At 64.8% G+C, this 14,556-nt stretch overlaps 1 protein-coding gene across 2 annotated transcripts; it reads right to left on the bottom strand.

Annotated features, from left to right (window-relative positions):
- Positions 1-90: 90 nt before the first annotated feature.
- On the bottom strand, positions 91-13,282 carry LOC106048560 (sodium-dependent proline transporter-like). 2 transcript variants are annotated; one of them, XM_066990133.1, is made up of 15 exons: positions 13,220-13,282; positions 6,588-6,792; positions 4,405-4,536; positions 4,142-4,290; positions 3,895-3,944; positions 3,511-3,649; positions 3,282-3,416; positions 3,069-3,172; positions 2,774-2,898; positions 2,510-2,622; positions 1,997-2,131; positions 1,699-1,798; positions 1,469-1,587; positions 1,070-1,243; positions 91-796 (listed from the first exon to the last, which is right to left on the bottom strand). In XM_066990133.1, the coding sequence occupies exons 3-15, from the start codon at positions 4,508-4,510 to the stop codon at positions 656-658; spliced, it is 1,590 nt and encodes a 529-aa protein (XP_066846234.1). In that variant the 5' UTR covers positions 4,511-4,536; positions 6,588-6,792; positions 13,220-13,282; the 3' UTR covers positions 91-655. The 2 variants fall into 2 exon arrangements, with proteins under 2 accessions (XP_066846234.1, XP_066846233.1); XM_066990132.1 differs by lacking the exon at positions 13,220-13,282 and adding an exon at positions 9,775-9,855.
- Positions 13,283-14,556: the final 1,274 nt, after the last annotated feature.

The following is a 14,556-nucleotide window of genomic DNA, read 5'->3' on the forward strand; positions in this document are numbered from 1 at the left end:
GATGAGGCCCCGTGGGATGGGTCCCTGCAGCTCTGCAGGCACCAGCATGCGTGGGCTCATCCCCGTGGCCCATCCAGCAGTGCCCATCGGTGGTGGTCTGGAGAACAGTTTATTGCAGCAGAAGCAAACACATTTGTGTGCTCGCAGCCCCCTGAGGCTCCAAAACCACCCAGGGCTTGCCCTGCCCCCGGCTCGGGATGGTGCACAGGGAGCTGCCCCTGGCCGTGCCAGCCCCCCTGGGGTCAGCGAGCCGTTCCCAGCACCACTGGGCTTGGAGAGCTGGCCCCCGCCCAAGGTGGCTGCCACTGGCAGGGGCGATGCCGCCAGCCTGCCCCCCCGGGACAGCGCTGGGTCAGGGCCAGGGACATACGCAGCTGCCCCCAAAGCCTCTGACGGGACACGACAACTACCCAGAGGTGGGCAAAGGGCTGCAGCGCAGCCCAGGCAGCCGCTGCTGCTCACGGAGAGTCCCTTAGAAACACTTTTTGGAGCATGTAGAACATTTCCAGGAAAGAGAATTAAAACGTGCTGGGATCAGTGGTTAATGTCCTCCGGGACCGTGTGATGGCGCAAGGGGAGCCTCGTGCACCAGCAGCCAGCCCCGGGCCGGGCGTCCCCATCACCGGCGGGTCCCGTCTCTGGGACTGGCATCAGCTTAGGTGTTGCTGTCGGGCTGCGCGCTGAAGTCGCTGCTGGTCAGGGTGATGGTGAACGGCACGTTGATGACTTCCGCGGACACATCCCGGGCGCTGGCCGTCCTCCAGGAGTTCAGGGGCTGGGTGGCTTTCTGGATGCGCTGCAGGTGGGCAAGGGTGAGCAGGGGCTGCCCTGAGCCCCCCCAGGGCACAGGGCAGTGTCACTGCGGGAAGGGGACAGCCGCAGGCACGGCCACCGAGGGGCTCAGACCCCACCTTTCCTCCAGGCCCCGTGGCTTCAGCCCTTTTTCTCTCTTGGGGATGGAAGAGCATCGCCTCCAGTCTGTTGCTGCCCGCTCCCTTCCTGTCCCCATCCCGTCTGTGACCCCATCCCCGTCCCCGCCCCCGTGCCCCTGCTCCCCTCGCACACTCACGTCGCTCAGCGTCCCCGACTCGCGGCACAGGGCCACGGTGGCCCAGAGCGGGATCTGCAGGCAGGTGAGGACGCCCATGCAGACGCCCAGGCTCGTGCCCCAGGCCGGGTACACGTAGGAGCCGTAGCGCAGGGGCACGCCGTACATGTCCAGGAAGGTGTAGATGAGCGTGAACTGCAAGGGCAGCGTGGGCAGGAGTGAGGGGATGGCGCAGCACCACAGGGACCCAGGCCGGGGCCACCCCAAGCCGCCTCCGGCAGCCACCAAGGGGCCCAGGACACTGGGACTGGGGCAACCCCGCTCCAAATGTACAGCAGGAGCTGCTCCTGGGAGGAAAGGCAGGGAGAGGAGCTCGTCCCCCCCTCAACCCTCGGCCTCAGGCAAGCGCCCGATGCTTACCAGCAGCAGACAGGGCGTGAAGAAGACCCAGCACACCTTGAAGTAGCCCAGCATGTGGCTGCACCAGGGTGGGCACCGGCAGATCATGTCCCTGATGTCCTGGCAGAACTGGTCGATGCCTGCAGGCGCACGGAGGAGACGCAGGTGTGACCACCCCGCGGCACTGCCCCAGGGCTGGAGCACCCCACCGCGCACCAGAGCCGGCTCCAGCGAGCCCCAGCCCCGCTCACCGTAGCAGAAGGAGATGCCGAGGCACATGAAGAGGGTGATGATCACCAGCCCAAAGCCGGTGCTGTACGTGTCAATGAGGGTGAACCAGAAGATGCCTCCCTGCGAGGTGGTGAGGGACAGGGTCGGCACCTGCGGCCAGGGCCACCGCCCGTGCCAAGGCACACGTTGGCCTCTGTCCTCCTGCCCTGGGACACGTGCAGAGGCCCAAGAGGAGAGGAGGCCAGTCCCCAGCCTCCACCCTGGTGTCACCCGAGGGTGCTGGGTGCTGCAGGATGGGGGTGCCGGGGCCCAACGAACCTGGGTGATCAGGAGGAGCCCCAGCAGGTAGAAGGAGATGCAGAGCACGCCCAGGAACAGCGTCTTCCTCCTCCACACACGCAGGGCCGGGAACTCGTCCAGGATGGCTGTGGTGATGCCCTCGATGTTCCCAAACTAGGGGATGGGGAATGTCGGTGGGAGGGGGATGTCACGGCCCCTGCTCCACCAGGATAGACCCCATGGAGGGGACTTTGCAGGGCACGGTCCCCACGTGCATCCCTGCCCCTGTGACACCAGGGTCACGGGGGGAGCCCAGTGCCAGCGGTACGCGGCTCCATCCCTGCCCACCGCCCAGGGGGCAGCCTCCCCCATGGGACGTGGCTGCCCCAGGAACAGCCCCGCACAAGGAGCCTCCATAACCCTGGCCCCGGCCCTGGCCTCGTGCTCCCACTCTCTGCACATTGTGCGGTCTGCGTGCCCAGGACAGGGTGTACCTGGCACCCCAAGGCCAGGCACAGGGCAGGACTTGGGGCTGCTCAGGGTGACAATCACCATAGTGTCCACTCCGAGCGTGAAGAGCATCAGGAAGAAGAGGATGGACCAGAACGGGGAGCCAGGCAGCAGGGAGAGCGCTTCGGGGTATGCCACAAACGCCAGCCCGGGACCTGAGTGAGGGGGACGAGGGGAAGCATGAAGGACAACCGTGGTGGCAGGGGCCAAGCCCAGCAAACAGGTAACCAGGCTGGGCGTGAGCTCAGCTGCACTGGGATGTCCCTTGGCATGGCACACGTGCCCCCCCCCTCCCCAAACCCATACCTGAGTCGGCGACGCTGCCCACGGGGACGCCTTTCTTCAAGGCCATGTGCCCCAGCACCGAGAAGATGGCGAAGCCGGCGAAGAAGCTGGTGCAGCAGTTGCCGAGGGCGATGACCAAGGTATCCCTGCCAGGGAGGGCATCACAACCCCACGTCCATGGGGCAGGGATGGACCCAGGAGCATCCGGACAGGTCCACACATTCCCGTGGACTGGATCTCCCCATCGCCCTCCTCCCCCCCCAGCTGCAGCTGTGCCCCACCAGCCCACGTCCCCCAGCGCCTGCCCCAAGCTCACCGGATGACGTTGTTGTCAAATTTGTTGTAGGATGCCATGGAGAGCAGCCCCCCAAAGCCGATGCCCAGGGAGTAGAAGATCTGCGAGGCCGCGTCGCTCCACACCTGGGGGCACGAGGGCAGGGGAGGCTGCAGGGGTCCCCAGCCCGGCCCCACCGCCCCCCCCCAGGGACGACCGCAGGCGTCGGGGCCCCCAGCCCCAGCGTGGGGTTACCTGCGCGCTCCGCAGCTTGCTCCAGTCGGAGGAGAGGTAGAAGCGGACGCCGTCGAGGGAGCCGCTCAGCGTGGCCCCCCGGATGATGAGGATGAGGATGACCAGGTAGGGGAAGGTGGCCGTGAAGTATACCACCTGCACGGGGCACGGCACGGCTCGGCCCTGCTCTGCCCGCGCGGCAGCCCTAAGCCCCCGCGGCACCCCCGAGCCCCAGCTGCACGCGGCTCACCTTGCCCGAGCTGCGGATGCCCTTCATCATGCAGAGGAAGACCACGATCCAGGCCGCCAGCAGGCACAGGGCGAGGGGCCACTGCACGGGGCCGGGGTCCCCGAGGCCGGAGCTGTGCGTCACCCCCAGCACCTGCTCTCTGCGGCACGGGGACGTGGGGACACAGGTCAGCGGGACAGGGGATGCAGCGGGCGGCACCGGTCCCAGGAGTCCCCGTGCTGCAGGGCACTCTCGCCTCCGCTGCAGTGTCCTCAGCCACCCCTCCACCGTTCACAAAGCCTCCGGCACCACCGGCTGCTGCCCATGGGGCTCAGCCCCGGCCCAGGGGAGATGGGGCCACGGGCGCTGCCTGGGCACAGCGGCCCCCCCCCCCCCCCAACTTACTTCCAGAAAGCCTCGCTGGCGCTGACGTGGGTGGTGCTCCCCGATGCGTTCTGCAACAAACCATCATCACCATCGCCATCATCCTCCCCGCCGCCCCTCCCGGCCCCGGCCCAGCCCCAGCCTGACCCGTCGGCCCCCTCCTCTTCTGCTGCAGGCAAAGTTTGCCCCCAGGGGAGCCCCCCCGGGCCCCCTGCAGCGTCCGGCCCCGCAGTCCCAGCCCGGGCACCGTGGCCCCGGGGACACCGACCCGGCAGAGCTCCGCGTTCCGGGGGGCATCGCAGGACCAGGGCAGGGGGCTCTGGAAGGACGAGCCCAGGTAGTAGAAAGTCCAGGCGATGATGACGTTGTAGTAGAGGGACACCAGGGAGGACACGATCAGCATCCCCACGCCAACGCCTGCGCCGGGAGAGAGGCGCTGCCTCAGCACGGGCCCGAGGGGCTGCGGGGGGCAGGGACCTGCCCGGGGGCTGCGGGGGGCACGGGGAGAGGCGCCCCCAGCCCCGGCCCTACCTCGCAGGATGGGGCAGCACTTCCAGACGGTGATGGGCCCTGCGGCCCCGTACTGCCCCAGGCTCAGCTCCATCAGGAAGAGGGGCAGCCCCGTGAGGAACAGCATGATGAAGTAGGGGATGAGGAAGACGCCTGGTGGGAGGAGAGGGGCAGCGGGTCAGGGGCGCGGTGGGCACTGCGCCGGGGTCCAGCACCTCCGTGGAGGGCAGGCGTGTGGTCCCGCACCCGCAGCAAGGACACGTGTCTGGGCAGGGAGCAGGGAACCCCCCCCGGGGGCTGCTGGCTCCGTCCCACAGGCTGTCCTCGTCAGCCCCACGAGCCCCACAGCAGGGACCCGAGCCAGGAGCCAGCGGGACTGAAGTGGGTGGGCGGTGGAGACGCAGCCGTGGGTGCTGCAGCGATGCCCAGGGCTGTGGGATGTGCCTGCAGCGGGTCCCAACGCTTCCTCTGGCGATTCTTTATCGGGGGTGTGGTAACAGGACTAGGGGTACCGGCTTGCAACTGAAAGGGGGCAGGGTGAGGGGAGGCACTGGGAAGAAATTCTTCCCTCTGGGGGCGCTGAGGCCCTGGCCCAGGCTGCCCCCAGAAGCTGGGGGTGCCCCAGCCCTGGCAGTGCCCAAGGCCAGGCTGGGGGGGCTGGGGGCAGCCTGGGCTGGGGGCAGGGGGTCCTGACCAGGGCAGGGGGGATTTGGGTGGGCATTAGGGCCCCTTCCAACCCAGACCATTTGGTGATTCTATGATTCACTATCTCCAATTTCCTTTACAGAGCTTGTCTCACCAACCACCGTCACAGTGAAGGAAATCCTGCCTGCTGCAGCCTCAGCCAGGCCAGGTTTGTGCTGGACAGGGACACTTCCCAGGGCTGGAGCTGGCACCCCCCAGCTGGCAGCCAGATGCAGCCCAAGCCCACGGCACGGTGCCGCCAGGCTCTGGTGCAGGCATTGCTGATCCCAGCCGCTCTGCAGCTCTCCCCCAGCTCTGCCCCGGGCCATGCCCACAGGCAGCCCCTGTCCATGCCCAGGGGCCTCGTGGCCGCAGCGCGGGCGGCAGTGACATCCAGCGGCGCGCTCACCCACTGCCCTCGCCCCGAAGGAGGGTCCGGGGGGACGCAGGGCTCCAGCAGCAGAGCCTGTCCCTGCGCCGCCGCCTTCCCCAGCCCCAGGGAGCGCCCGGCTGCGGCACCTCGCTTCTCCTTCCCCCTGCACCTCCTGCACGGGGACATTTGGGATTTGGGGCTGCAGGAGGGGAGGGACGAGACGCTTCCACCCGCAGTGAGCCCCACACCTGTGCCCCGCAGCACAGCGAGTGGCCCCGCCGCCAGCAGCACCCAGAGCCCAGCCCCAAAGGCCAAATTCCTCCTGGCATGAGGCAAGGTGCAAAGCTCAGCCCTGGTGAGTCCTGTCCTGCCGAGGTGCTGGCACGTCCCCAGACCCGCGCAGCACCACAGGGTGGGCAGGGACGGCCGGTGCGGGGCCGGCCGGGGACACCTGCGTGCTGGGGGCGGCTGGGGCCGGGGGCAGAGGCCACGGGGCCGGGCAGGATGGGCGCTCGCGGGGCCTCTGTCAGCGGGGCGGCGCGGCCCTCCGCACGGGGAGATGGCAGGAGGCAGCACAGCGTGCCCAGAGGCACGGCAGTGCCAGCAAGGGCAGGACACGGAGAGCGGGGCCTTGGTCCGGGCGCAGGAGGAACGATCTGGAGACGTCAGAGCGGCAGCAGCAGCGAGGGGCTCACGAGCAGTCTTTGGGGAGGTTTCTTTCGGGGCAGCACCGCGTCCTGGGGCGTTAGCAGCAGGCAGGGCTGCGTGCTGAGCCCGCCTGCACTTTGTCCTGCCCCAGCAGCGCCTCACCATCATTCCCCCTGCTTGGCTGCCAGCCCGGCTGGGATGGTGCGGCCGGAGCGGGGACGGCGCTGCGGCGAGCGGGACGGGTGGGCACCCGCAGCACCGTCCCCCTGAGCTGGGGCCAGCTGGGGCTGCGGGCAGGAGGTGGCGGCGTACCAGCCCCTGCCACCCAACGCTCCCAGGGGGACGTCTTGCACCCACAAAGCATCCTTCACCTCGCAGCGGGATGCACAAGGCCCAGAGACCGCTGGCACACGCGTGCTCCCCCCGGGGAGCGCAGCCCCTGGCCCCGGCACGCCGTCCCCCCCCCAGCGCCCATGTTCCGGCCCCACGCAGCACCCACCTCCTCCGTTGCGGTAGCACAGGTAGGGGAAGCGCCAGACGTTGCCCAGCCCCACGCAGTAGCCCAGGCAGGACAGCAGGAACTCGTACCTCCCGGCCCACGTCTCCCGGGGAGGGCCGGGGGCCGGGGCCGGGCTCTCAGGTGGGGCTGGGGACTCTGGCCAGGGCTGGCCGGCGATCGGGCCCCCCGCCTGGAAGATGTTCACCTGCGGAGGGGAGCAAGGTGTCAGGGACCACTGGCCGTGGTCTGCAGACCCCACGAGGCTCCTCGGCAGGGCCCACGGCCAGGCTCTCACTCGGGTTCCTGAAGGTGCTCTGGGGTCCCACAGGACGCACGCCGCAGGAGCCCCTGGTGCCCCCACATGGGGCATGGGGGGGGTCCCGCACAGAGCTCCCTGCCCTCCCCAGCCTGCAGCCGCCAGGCGCAGGGCCGGGGGCGTCCGAAAGCCCTGCCGGGGGCTGGTCCAGCAGAGCCACCCGCAGCAGAAGGTCAGCAGCTGGTGCTCGCCCCCAGCGAGGGGTTCCCAAATCCCAAATCCCATCTCCCAGCCCCAGGCGCACATCCCAGCCCAGCCCGCGTTACCAGCAGCCTGCAGGGCCCGGACACCCACGCCGGACACCCCGAGCTGCTTTAGCCAGCCCCCAAGCAGCGAAGTGGTTGCATGGAGCCAGCCGAGCCCTCCCTTCACCTGCTCTGACCCTGCTGCCCCCAGAGGAGAGGAAGATGAGGGCGATGGGGTGAGGAAGACGCCCTGTCTTGCACCCAGCCCCGTCTCAGCACAGGACCAGTGGCACCGAGCCCTGTGCTGGTGGAGGAGGGCTGCAGGGGCTGCCCCGTGCACACAGGACCCGGGGCGCGTGCCCAGGACAACGCATCCCACCCGGACCCCAGCAGAGGCAGCTCTGGGCAGGACAAGGGCTGGGGGGGCAGGAGCCAGTTTTTTAATTTCCTATCGGTACCACACCAGATGCAGGCGGCTGCTGTCATCACAAGAGCGCAGAGCCGGCACGGGACAGAGGAGGTGCCGTGACTCAGTGAGCCCTGTCCGCGGGACACCGCGGGGGAGCAGCGCTCGCAGGAGAGCGGCGATGCTCAGTGCCGAAGCAGCGCCGTGATTCACCGACCACAGAGCCGGAGGGGCCCTCTGAGAAGATCAGCTCTGATCTCATGCACGGCACGAGCCAAGGGACGGGCCGCCTGGGGTGTCGGCGCTGCAGAAACGGGCCCAGGGCTGTGCAAACCCCCTCAGTGGGGCTGTGTCCCTGCCCAGGCTGGAGGGGGTGGCCCGATGTCACCGTGTCGTGCACGACACCCTTCTCCTCAGCTCACACCACCCCCTCTCAATCAACGGGATGGGAAAGTAGTCTGCAAACCCAGCTGCATGGGAGCGCTCCCTCCTCCAGCTCTGCAGTCCCCAGAGGCTGCAGACACCACGCACCCCAGCCCCTGCCTCAGCCGCGTCCCGTTGTCCTCCCGTGCCCGGGAGGGGCCGTGTCTGCGGCGGGCCCGAGCAGCAGCCGGTGCTGCTGGGGCTGCTCTGCGGGGAAATGCCACGGAGTGCCCTGAGACACGGGCGTTTTGGGGCTGCTCAGGGACAACGGGCTCTGCAAGGCGCTCCCGGCCCCGCGGCAGGGGGTGTCTGCTCCTGTGCAAAGTCCGTGGGCACAGCGCAGCTTCCTCCAGGTGCCCGTTCCTGGCAGCGCCTGCACCCAGGTGAGCTCGTGTCTTCCAGAAACCAGGCAGAGCCTCCCCGGGCTCCTGCCCACGAGATAGCAGATATCAGCGCTGACTATCTGTGCGTGATTGAAACAAACTGCAGATTAGCTGTGCCACCGGGGCAGGGCCGCCCGAGCGGGCTCTGCCTCTTGCCTGGCGCCGTGTCAAAGCCAGCCGCCCCGCCAGGGCCAGCGGGAAGCGCAGCACAAAATTCCCCGTGTGTTTACAACAGCCAGCCTGGGCACGGGCCTTGCAGCCCTGCTGCGGCTGACATCTCCTGGGGATTCCCGCAGCCGGGGTCCTCGTCCCTCATCGCCCAGGGCGATGGGAAAGTGGCTGACTCTACAAAAAAGGGGCCACCCCTCCTGCCTCCCTGCTGCTTCAAACACGGCAGGCGATGAATGCGCGGCACCTTCTCTGAAAGGTGAGGGGATGGACGGGGACTCAAAATGCTGCCTGCAGCTCGGGCTGCCACAGGGCTCCCGGGGCTTTCCTGCTCCCACGGCGCTGCTCTTGCCCTTCTCGTTCACGTGCCCAAAGTGCCCATGTCCCAGCCACGGACAGGGCCGTTAACGCGGCTGTCCCTGCCCCCAGTTCCCATCGCGTGCCGCAGGCACTGCAGCTGCCCTGGGAGCACCCTGAGCGCCCGCCGGCCCCGTGGGACCTGCTCCCAGCCTCCTCACCCTGCCCAGCGCTGCCCCGTGCGAGCCGGGGGCTCGGGGAGCGCGGCAGGAAGGTGCCGAGGCAGCATGGTCACCCCCAGCCCCATCTCCCCCAGCGCTGACGTGCCCCACGCTGCTGGGGGTCAGCGGGGAGCTGCGACCCCCTCACTTTGCCCATCCCGCTCCCTCTGCTCCCCAGAAGGGAGCCGGGCAGCACGGGCTCGCAGGCAGCGCCCAGCAGAGCCGCTTGCCTCTGGCTGCAGCACGAGCCGTCGGGTGAACGCCCCAGGGCAAGGGAAAGCAGTGGGGGCATCTCAGCCCTTCACAGAGCTGCTCCGTCCTCTGCAAAGCCTCAGCCCTGGGAGAGGAGAGCTGCCCGCACCGGGCACAGCCTCCCCAGGCGGGTGGGAGACCTGCCCTGCGCCCAAGGCGATGCCGGGCTCTGGCCACGGTGTGCACCATGAGAAATCCCAGCCGCCCTGCCGAGACGAGGTGTCTGCCCGTCGGGGATGGACGAGGGGCACCGGAGCTTCGCCCGGCACTGCCTGACCGCGGAGGGATTGCACGGGGATCCCAGCCGCGCTGAGACCCAAAGGCTTGCCATCACCGTGGCCTCTGGGCTGCGGCGTCTAAGGGACAACGTGCTGCGGAGCCCCCCGTGGGATCCGGGTATCCCCAGCACTGCTCCCACCACACCTCGCAGGGGATGCGGCTGTGAGCGGGCTGGGGGCAGCGACCCGCACCCGGCAGGTCCCCAGCACCAGGACCCCGGGGCAGGTCAGGGACGTTCCCCAGGGCCCTGGTCCTACCGTGGGCTCCGGCGGTGCGCTGGGGGCCGGGAGCCCCGGCGTGTCGAGGTGCCCGGTGCCCGGCATTTCCTGCTCAGGAGGCAGGGCCGGGCGGCCAAGCTCACCTGTGCCAGGTGCAGCTCCGCCCCGGCACACGGCGGGACCTGCTGCGATGGGACCCATGGGACCTGCTGCGATGGGACCCAACGGGACCTGGGACCTGCTGTGGTGGGACCCACACCCATGGGACCTGCTGCAGTGAGACCCACAGGACCTGGCAGTGGGACCCATGGGACCTGCTGCGATGGGACCCACGGGACCTGCTGTGGTGGGACCCATGGGACCTGCTGCAGTGGGACACATGGGACCTGCTGCTATGGGACCCATGGGACCTGCTGCAGTGGGACACATGGGACCTGCTGCAGTGAGACCCACAGGACCTGCTGCAGTGGGACCCATGGGACCTGCTGCGATGGGACCCACGGGACCTGCTGTGGTGGGACCCATGGGACCTGCTGCAGTGGGACACATGGGACCTGCTGCTATGGGACCCATGGGACCTGCTGCAGTGGGACACATGGGACCTGCTGCAGTGAGACCCACAGGACCTGCTGCAGTGGGACCCATGGGACCTGCTGCGATGGGACCCACGGGACCTGCTGTGGTGAGACCTATGGGACCTGCTGCAGTGAGACCCACAGGACCTGCTGCAGTGGGACCCATGGGACCTGCTGCAGTGGGACCCATGGGACCTGCTGCAGTGAGACCCATGGGACCTTGGGTGGCTGTGGCCACACAACCCCTCCCCAGACAGCTCGCCCCACTCCCTTGTGCAGCCAGGGGGACGGGAGGCATCGCTCCCTGCTCAGTGGGAGCTGGGGGCCAGCTGGGCTGGCTGTGGGGACGTGGTTTTGTGCCAGGCTCCCCCAAGCCCTGCCTGAGCCACGCTGCTGGAGCACCCTGGTGCCTTCTCCACCCACGACCCAGCACAGGAGGGGCACGGGGGTACGTGGGGCTGCAGCACTGCAAAGGTCCCGACCCTGATGCAGAGGAGGGGGTCGATGGTGATGGTCTCCCACCCTGTGCTGTGGAAATGAAGGCATGAGGAGAAGGGGAGGTGGCACTGAGGGACACAGGGGGTCTGCTGTCCCCTCCAAGCCAAACAGCATCCCAGCAGATGGAAGGAGCAGTTTCAGGAATGGCTCTAACTCCTTTTCCTGGTTATCTGTGACGGCTGCATCCCCCAAAACACCCACTATTGTTACCCTGTTTTCCCAGTTAGTGTCTGGAAAGCCAGCTGAATAAGGCACAGAAATAGTGGCATGCTTCTTCTGGTGGGAGGCAGGCTGCTGCTGCCTGCACATGGCTCAGCAGCGGCAGCAGCTGCTGAAAGAGCTGAAGTTAAAGCTGTGATCTACCCACGGAGGAGTCAGTATTTCTCCTGCAGCCTCCCCGTTCCAGCCACTGAGTCATCTTCTGCTCTCGTCAGCGTTTCTGCCTCCTTTCCTCTGCACCTTCCAGGGGACACCGGCTCAGATCCCTGGTCCCTGCTACACGCCAGCTTCTGTCCGTCTCTCAGTATCGCATGCATTTTTCACGGCTGATGCACTGGCCCTGCCTTTCTTTGGCCATTTCCATGACACTACAGCTGGAGCCAGCTGTTTCTAATCTCTGAACAGAGCAGGTTCCTCAGAAGCGGGAAAAAAAACTTGAACCAGGGCAATTCCCCCACCACAACAGGGAAGGGAGAGTGGAGAATGACTTCAAATATGGATTCAGGTCTTTTTAACCAAGAACCCTTTTTCTTCAGGATGAGAATGGGTCTTGAGTTGCCCAGTTGCACACTAAGCTGGTGGCCCTCTGAAAATGTATAAAGGCTGTGTGGGTTGACTGCAACTGAACTCAAGAGAGTAGGAAAAAGAAGCTCAACATGAGAGGAAACCAAAGGAAGAAAGAGTCATTCTGCGCGGTGACTACGGTCGCCTTCCTCTCGTGCCATCTGCCAGGGCGCTGCTGTGGTGCTGGGGCAGGGCGACGTCCTAGAGCTTGCAGGAAAGCAGTCTCTCTCTTCTAATGAGCAGCAGTTCTGCAGATTTTTCTGGGTCAAGGAATTCACTGTAATTCCATCCAAAAGAAGGGAATGAAGAGGTATTTTTAGCCTGGGCTATTTTGGCCGTCTTGTTTATGACACTGCCTTGCAAAAAGTTGCCCCAGGACAGCTGAGGGAGCAGTACTCGGAGTCAGAAAGTTAGCATAAAGTATTGTGATGCAAAACAGCCAGGCAGTGGAGGATTAGACTCTTCCACCTGTATTTTCTCCTTACAGACCAGATCCCACAAGAACCACCCGCGAAACAGGGAAGATGCTCACGACTTACACTGTAGCCCAGAGGCATTCAGAGCCGGCGTCGCAGAGCAGCACAGGCCCTTTTGTCCCTGGCAGGATTAAGACAGCTCTGTGCAGCTCAGTCCGTGACTCAAGGCCTCCACCTCGCTCTCATGGTTTCCCCTGCTTTTTGGCCAGGAACATTCCTCAAGCCTGACAGCTCTCCACTTGCTCCAGGACCGCTGCCAGCTGGGCAGCCTGGCACCACTGTGCTGCGAGGATCCTCAGGATGCGTCCAGCAGGCGACCTACAAGCACACAGCGCAAGCCAGCAGGACAGGGGAAAGCAGATCTTTATCAGGAGAAGCAGGGAGAGCCTCCCTCCTGAGGGCACCGAGTGCTCCTCGGGTGGTGGGGAGTGCCAGCACGAATCCCCTCCTCTGGAAGAAAGACGTGGACTCGAGACCTGCCCGGCTGCGCTGACCGAACAGTCAGCAGTACTACCAGCAGTATGATCCCAGCTCTTTGAGAAGAGAGGCCTGAACTCTGTTCCCTGCTGAAAGGAAGCTTTTAGACCCCTTGGTCCAGAGACAGGTCAGCATCAGGACACCACACAGCTCTAGGGTGAGGCAGGATGCAGATCTCCGCATCTCCCTGTTGGTCCGTCATCCCCGGGGGCCTGCAGAGCACGCCAGAGCGGTGGGCGCACGCCCAGGCCGCCAGCTGCCTGCGTGCTGGGTCGGACACGAGCGTGTGGGCAAGAGGTGGGAGCCGTGCACTCCTTGGTACGGCGGTCCCCTGGAGCCACAGCAGGATCAGATCCTCTGTTTTGTGGCTTCACATTACGTGACTTTGAGGTGCTGAGACAAACTCGGTTCAGTTCTGAGTCCTGCCCCAGCTCAGCGCTGGTTTCCCAGCCGGGAAGGGCTCGATTCAGCCGTGTGGCTGAGGTGCCTGTGTCTCGGACAGCCTGCGGCAGCCGGCTCAAACAGAGGAACTCTCGCTGTGGAAACCTGTAACAGGAACCCGTTAGCACAGAAGCTCCACTCCAGCCACAGCTGTCTCAGAGCTGGGTGGAGGTAAAGTGTTGTGCAGCCTCAGGAAGTTTGTTTTTCATTGCCACATTTCCTTCCAAAACTCACCTCTCAGGCGTTGGGTTTATCGTGTTCATTCTGATCTTGCCACAGCCATGCTGGAGGGGAGGAGGCTGGTTTTCCTCTGCAGCAGTTTAACCCATGACGTACAATCACATCCTCATAAAATGAAGCAACTACTCCACCTACTATTGTTTTACCAAAAAAGAGTGAGTAAAACTCACAGTAGAAGCACTTGAGGGCAAAGATCCAGGAACACAGCACAGGCTTCAAACGTTTCAAGGTGCATTTTTTTTCCTTCTGTAGGCCTTTTTCCAATCAAGTACAGAAACAATCCCAAATTTATTCCCATTTCCTGACCAGTTCCAAATATTCCCTGCATCACCTCTCTGAAATGAGAGCTTTTTGGGCTGCCTGCCTCAGTGCAGTGTTTGTGCTTGGAGCTCTGAGGCTGCGCGGGGCTCTGCTGGCCGGATGGTCACTGGGCATCGTCGGAGCCAGCCTTGATGCTGATCAGTAATTGCCATTCTTGCTCTGAGCTGTGATGAAACCAACACCCTCATGTGTTCAGTGTCATTTAATAGTAAACGGGGCTACACCTGGCTGGCAGATGGCTACCAGCAAGGGGCCCCAGGGCTCAGTCCTAGGGCCAACATTTTTATCAGTGAGCAGGATACAGGAGTGGAACGCGTCCTCAGCAAGTTCGGTGACAACACTGAACTGGGAGGTGCTGTTGGCTTCCTGGAGGGATGAGAGGCCTTGCAGAGCGATCTAGATAAATTGCAGCATTGAGCAATCATCAATGGCATGAAGTTCAGTGAAGGAAAATGCTGGGTTCTGCACCCGGGACAGAGTAATGCAGGACACAGGAACAGAACGGGAGATGAGTGGCCAGAGAGCAGCTCAGCAGAAAGGGCTCTGGGGGTGCTGGCTGACAGCAGGCTCAACGTGAACAGCAGCGTGCCCTGGCAGCCAAGAGGGCAAACTGCATTTTGGGTTGCATTAAACACAGCATAGCCAGACAGCCAAAAGAGGTGGTTCTCCTGCTTTATTTAGAATTGGTGTGACTTCAGCTTGAATATTGCATGCAGTTCGGGACTCCACAATACAAAAAGGCTGTTAAGTTACTTGAAAGCATCCAGAGGTGGTCAACAAAGCCGATAAAAGGGCTGGAAGGCATGTCCTATAAGGAGAAGCTGAGGACGCTTGGGGTGTCTGCTTTGGAGAAAAGAAGGCTAAGAGGCAACCTCATCACTCTCTACAATTTCCTGAGGAGGGGAAGCACAGAGGGAGGTGCTGGTCTCATCTCCCTCGTAACCAGAACACAGAATGGCATAAACTGAGGCCAGGGGAGGTTCAGACTGGACTTGAGGAAAAACGCGTTT

Source organism: Anser cygnoides, chromosome 1 (genome assembly GCF_040182565.1).
Source record: "Anser cygnoides isolate HZ-2024a breed goose chromosome 1, Taihu_goose_T2T_genome, whole genome shotgun sequence".
In the NCBI taxonomy this organism is placed as follows: domain Eukaryota; kingdom Metazoa; phylum Chordata; class Aves; order Anseriformes; family Anatidae; genus Anser; species Anser cygnoides.

What these genes read in the sequence shown, in the direction of transcription:
- LOC106048560 (XM_066990132.1), bottom strand. Translation starts at nt 9,840, where the DNA reads ATGCCGGGCACCGGGCACCTCGACACGCCGGGGCTCCCGGCCCCCAGC. An exon ending in GGCTCCTCCTGATCACCCAG is followed by an intron (nt 1,799 to 1,996) that starts GTTCGTTGGGCC and finishes ACCACCTCGCAG; the next exon opens with GGAGGCATCTTCTGGTTCAC. An exon ending in AGTCGGGGACGCTGAGCGAC is followed by an intron (nt 797 to 1,069) that starts GTGAGTGTGCGA and finishes GCCCACCTGCAG; the next exon opens with CGCATCCAGAAAGCCACCCA.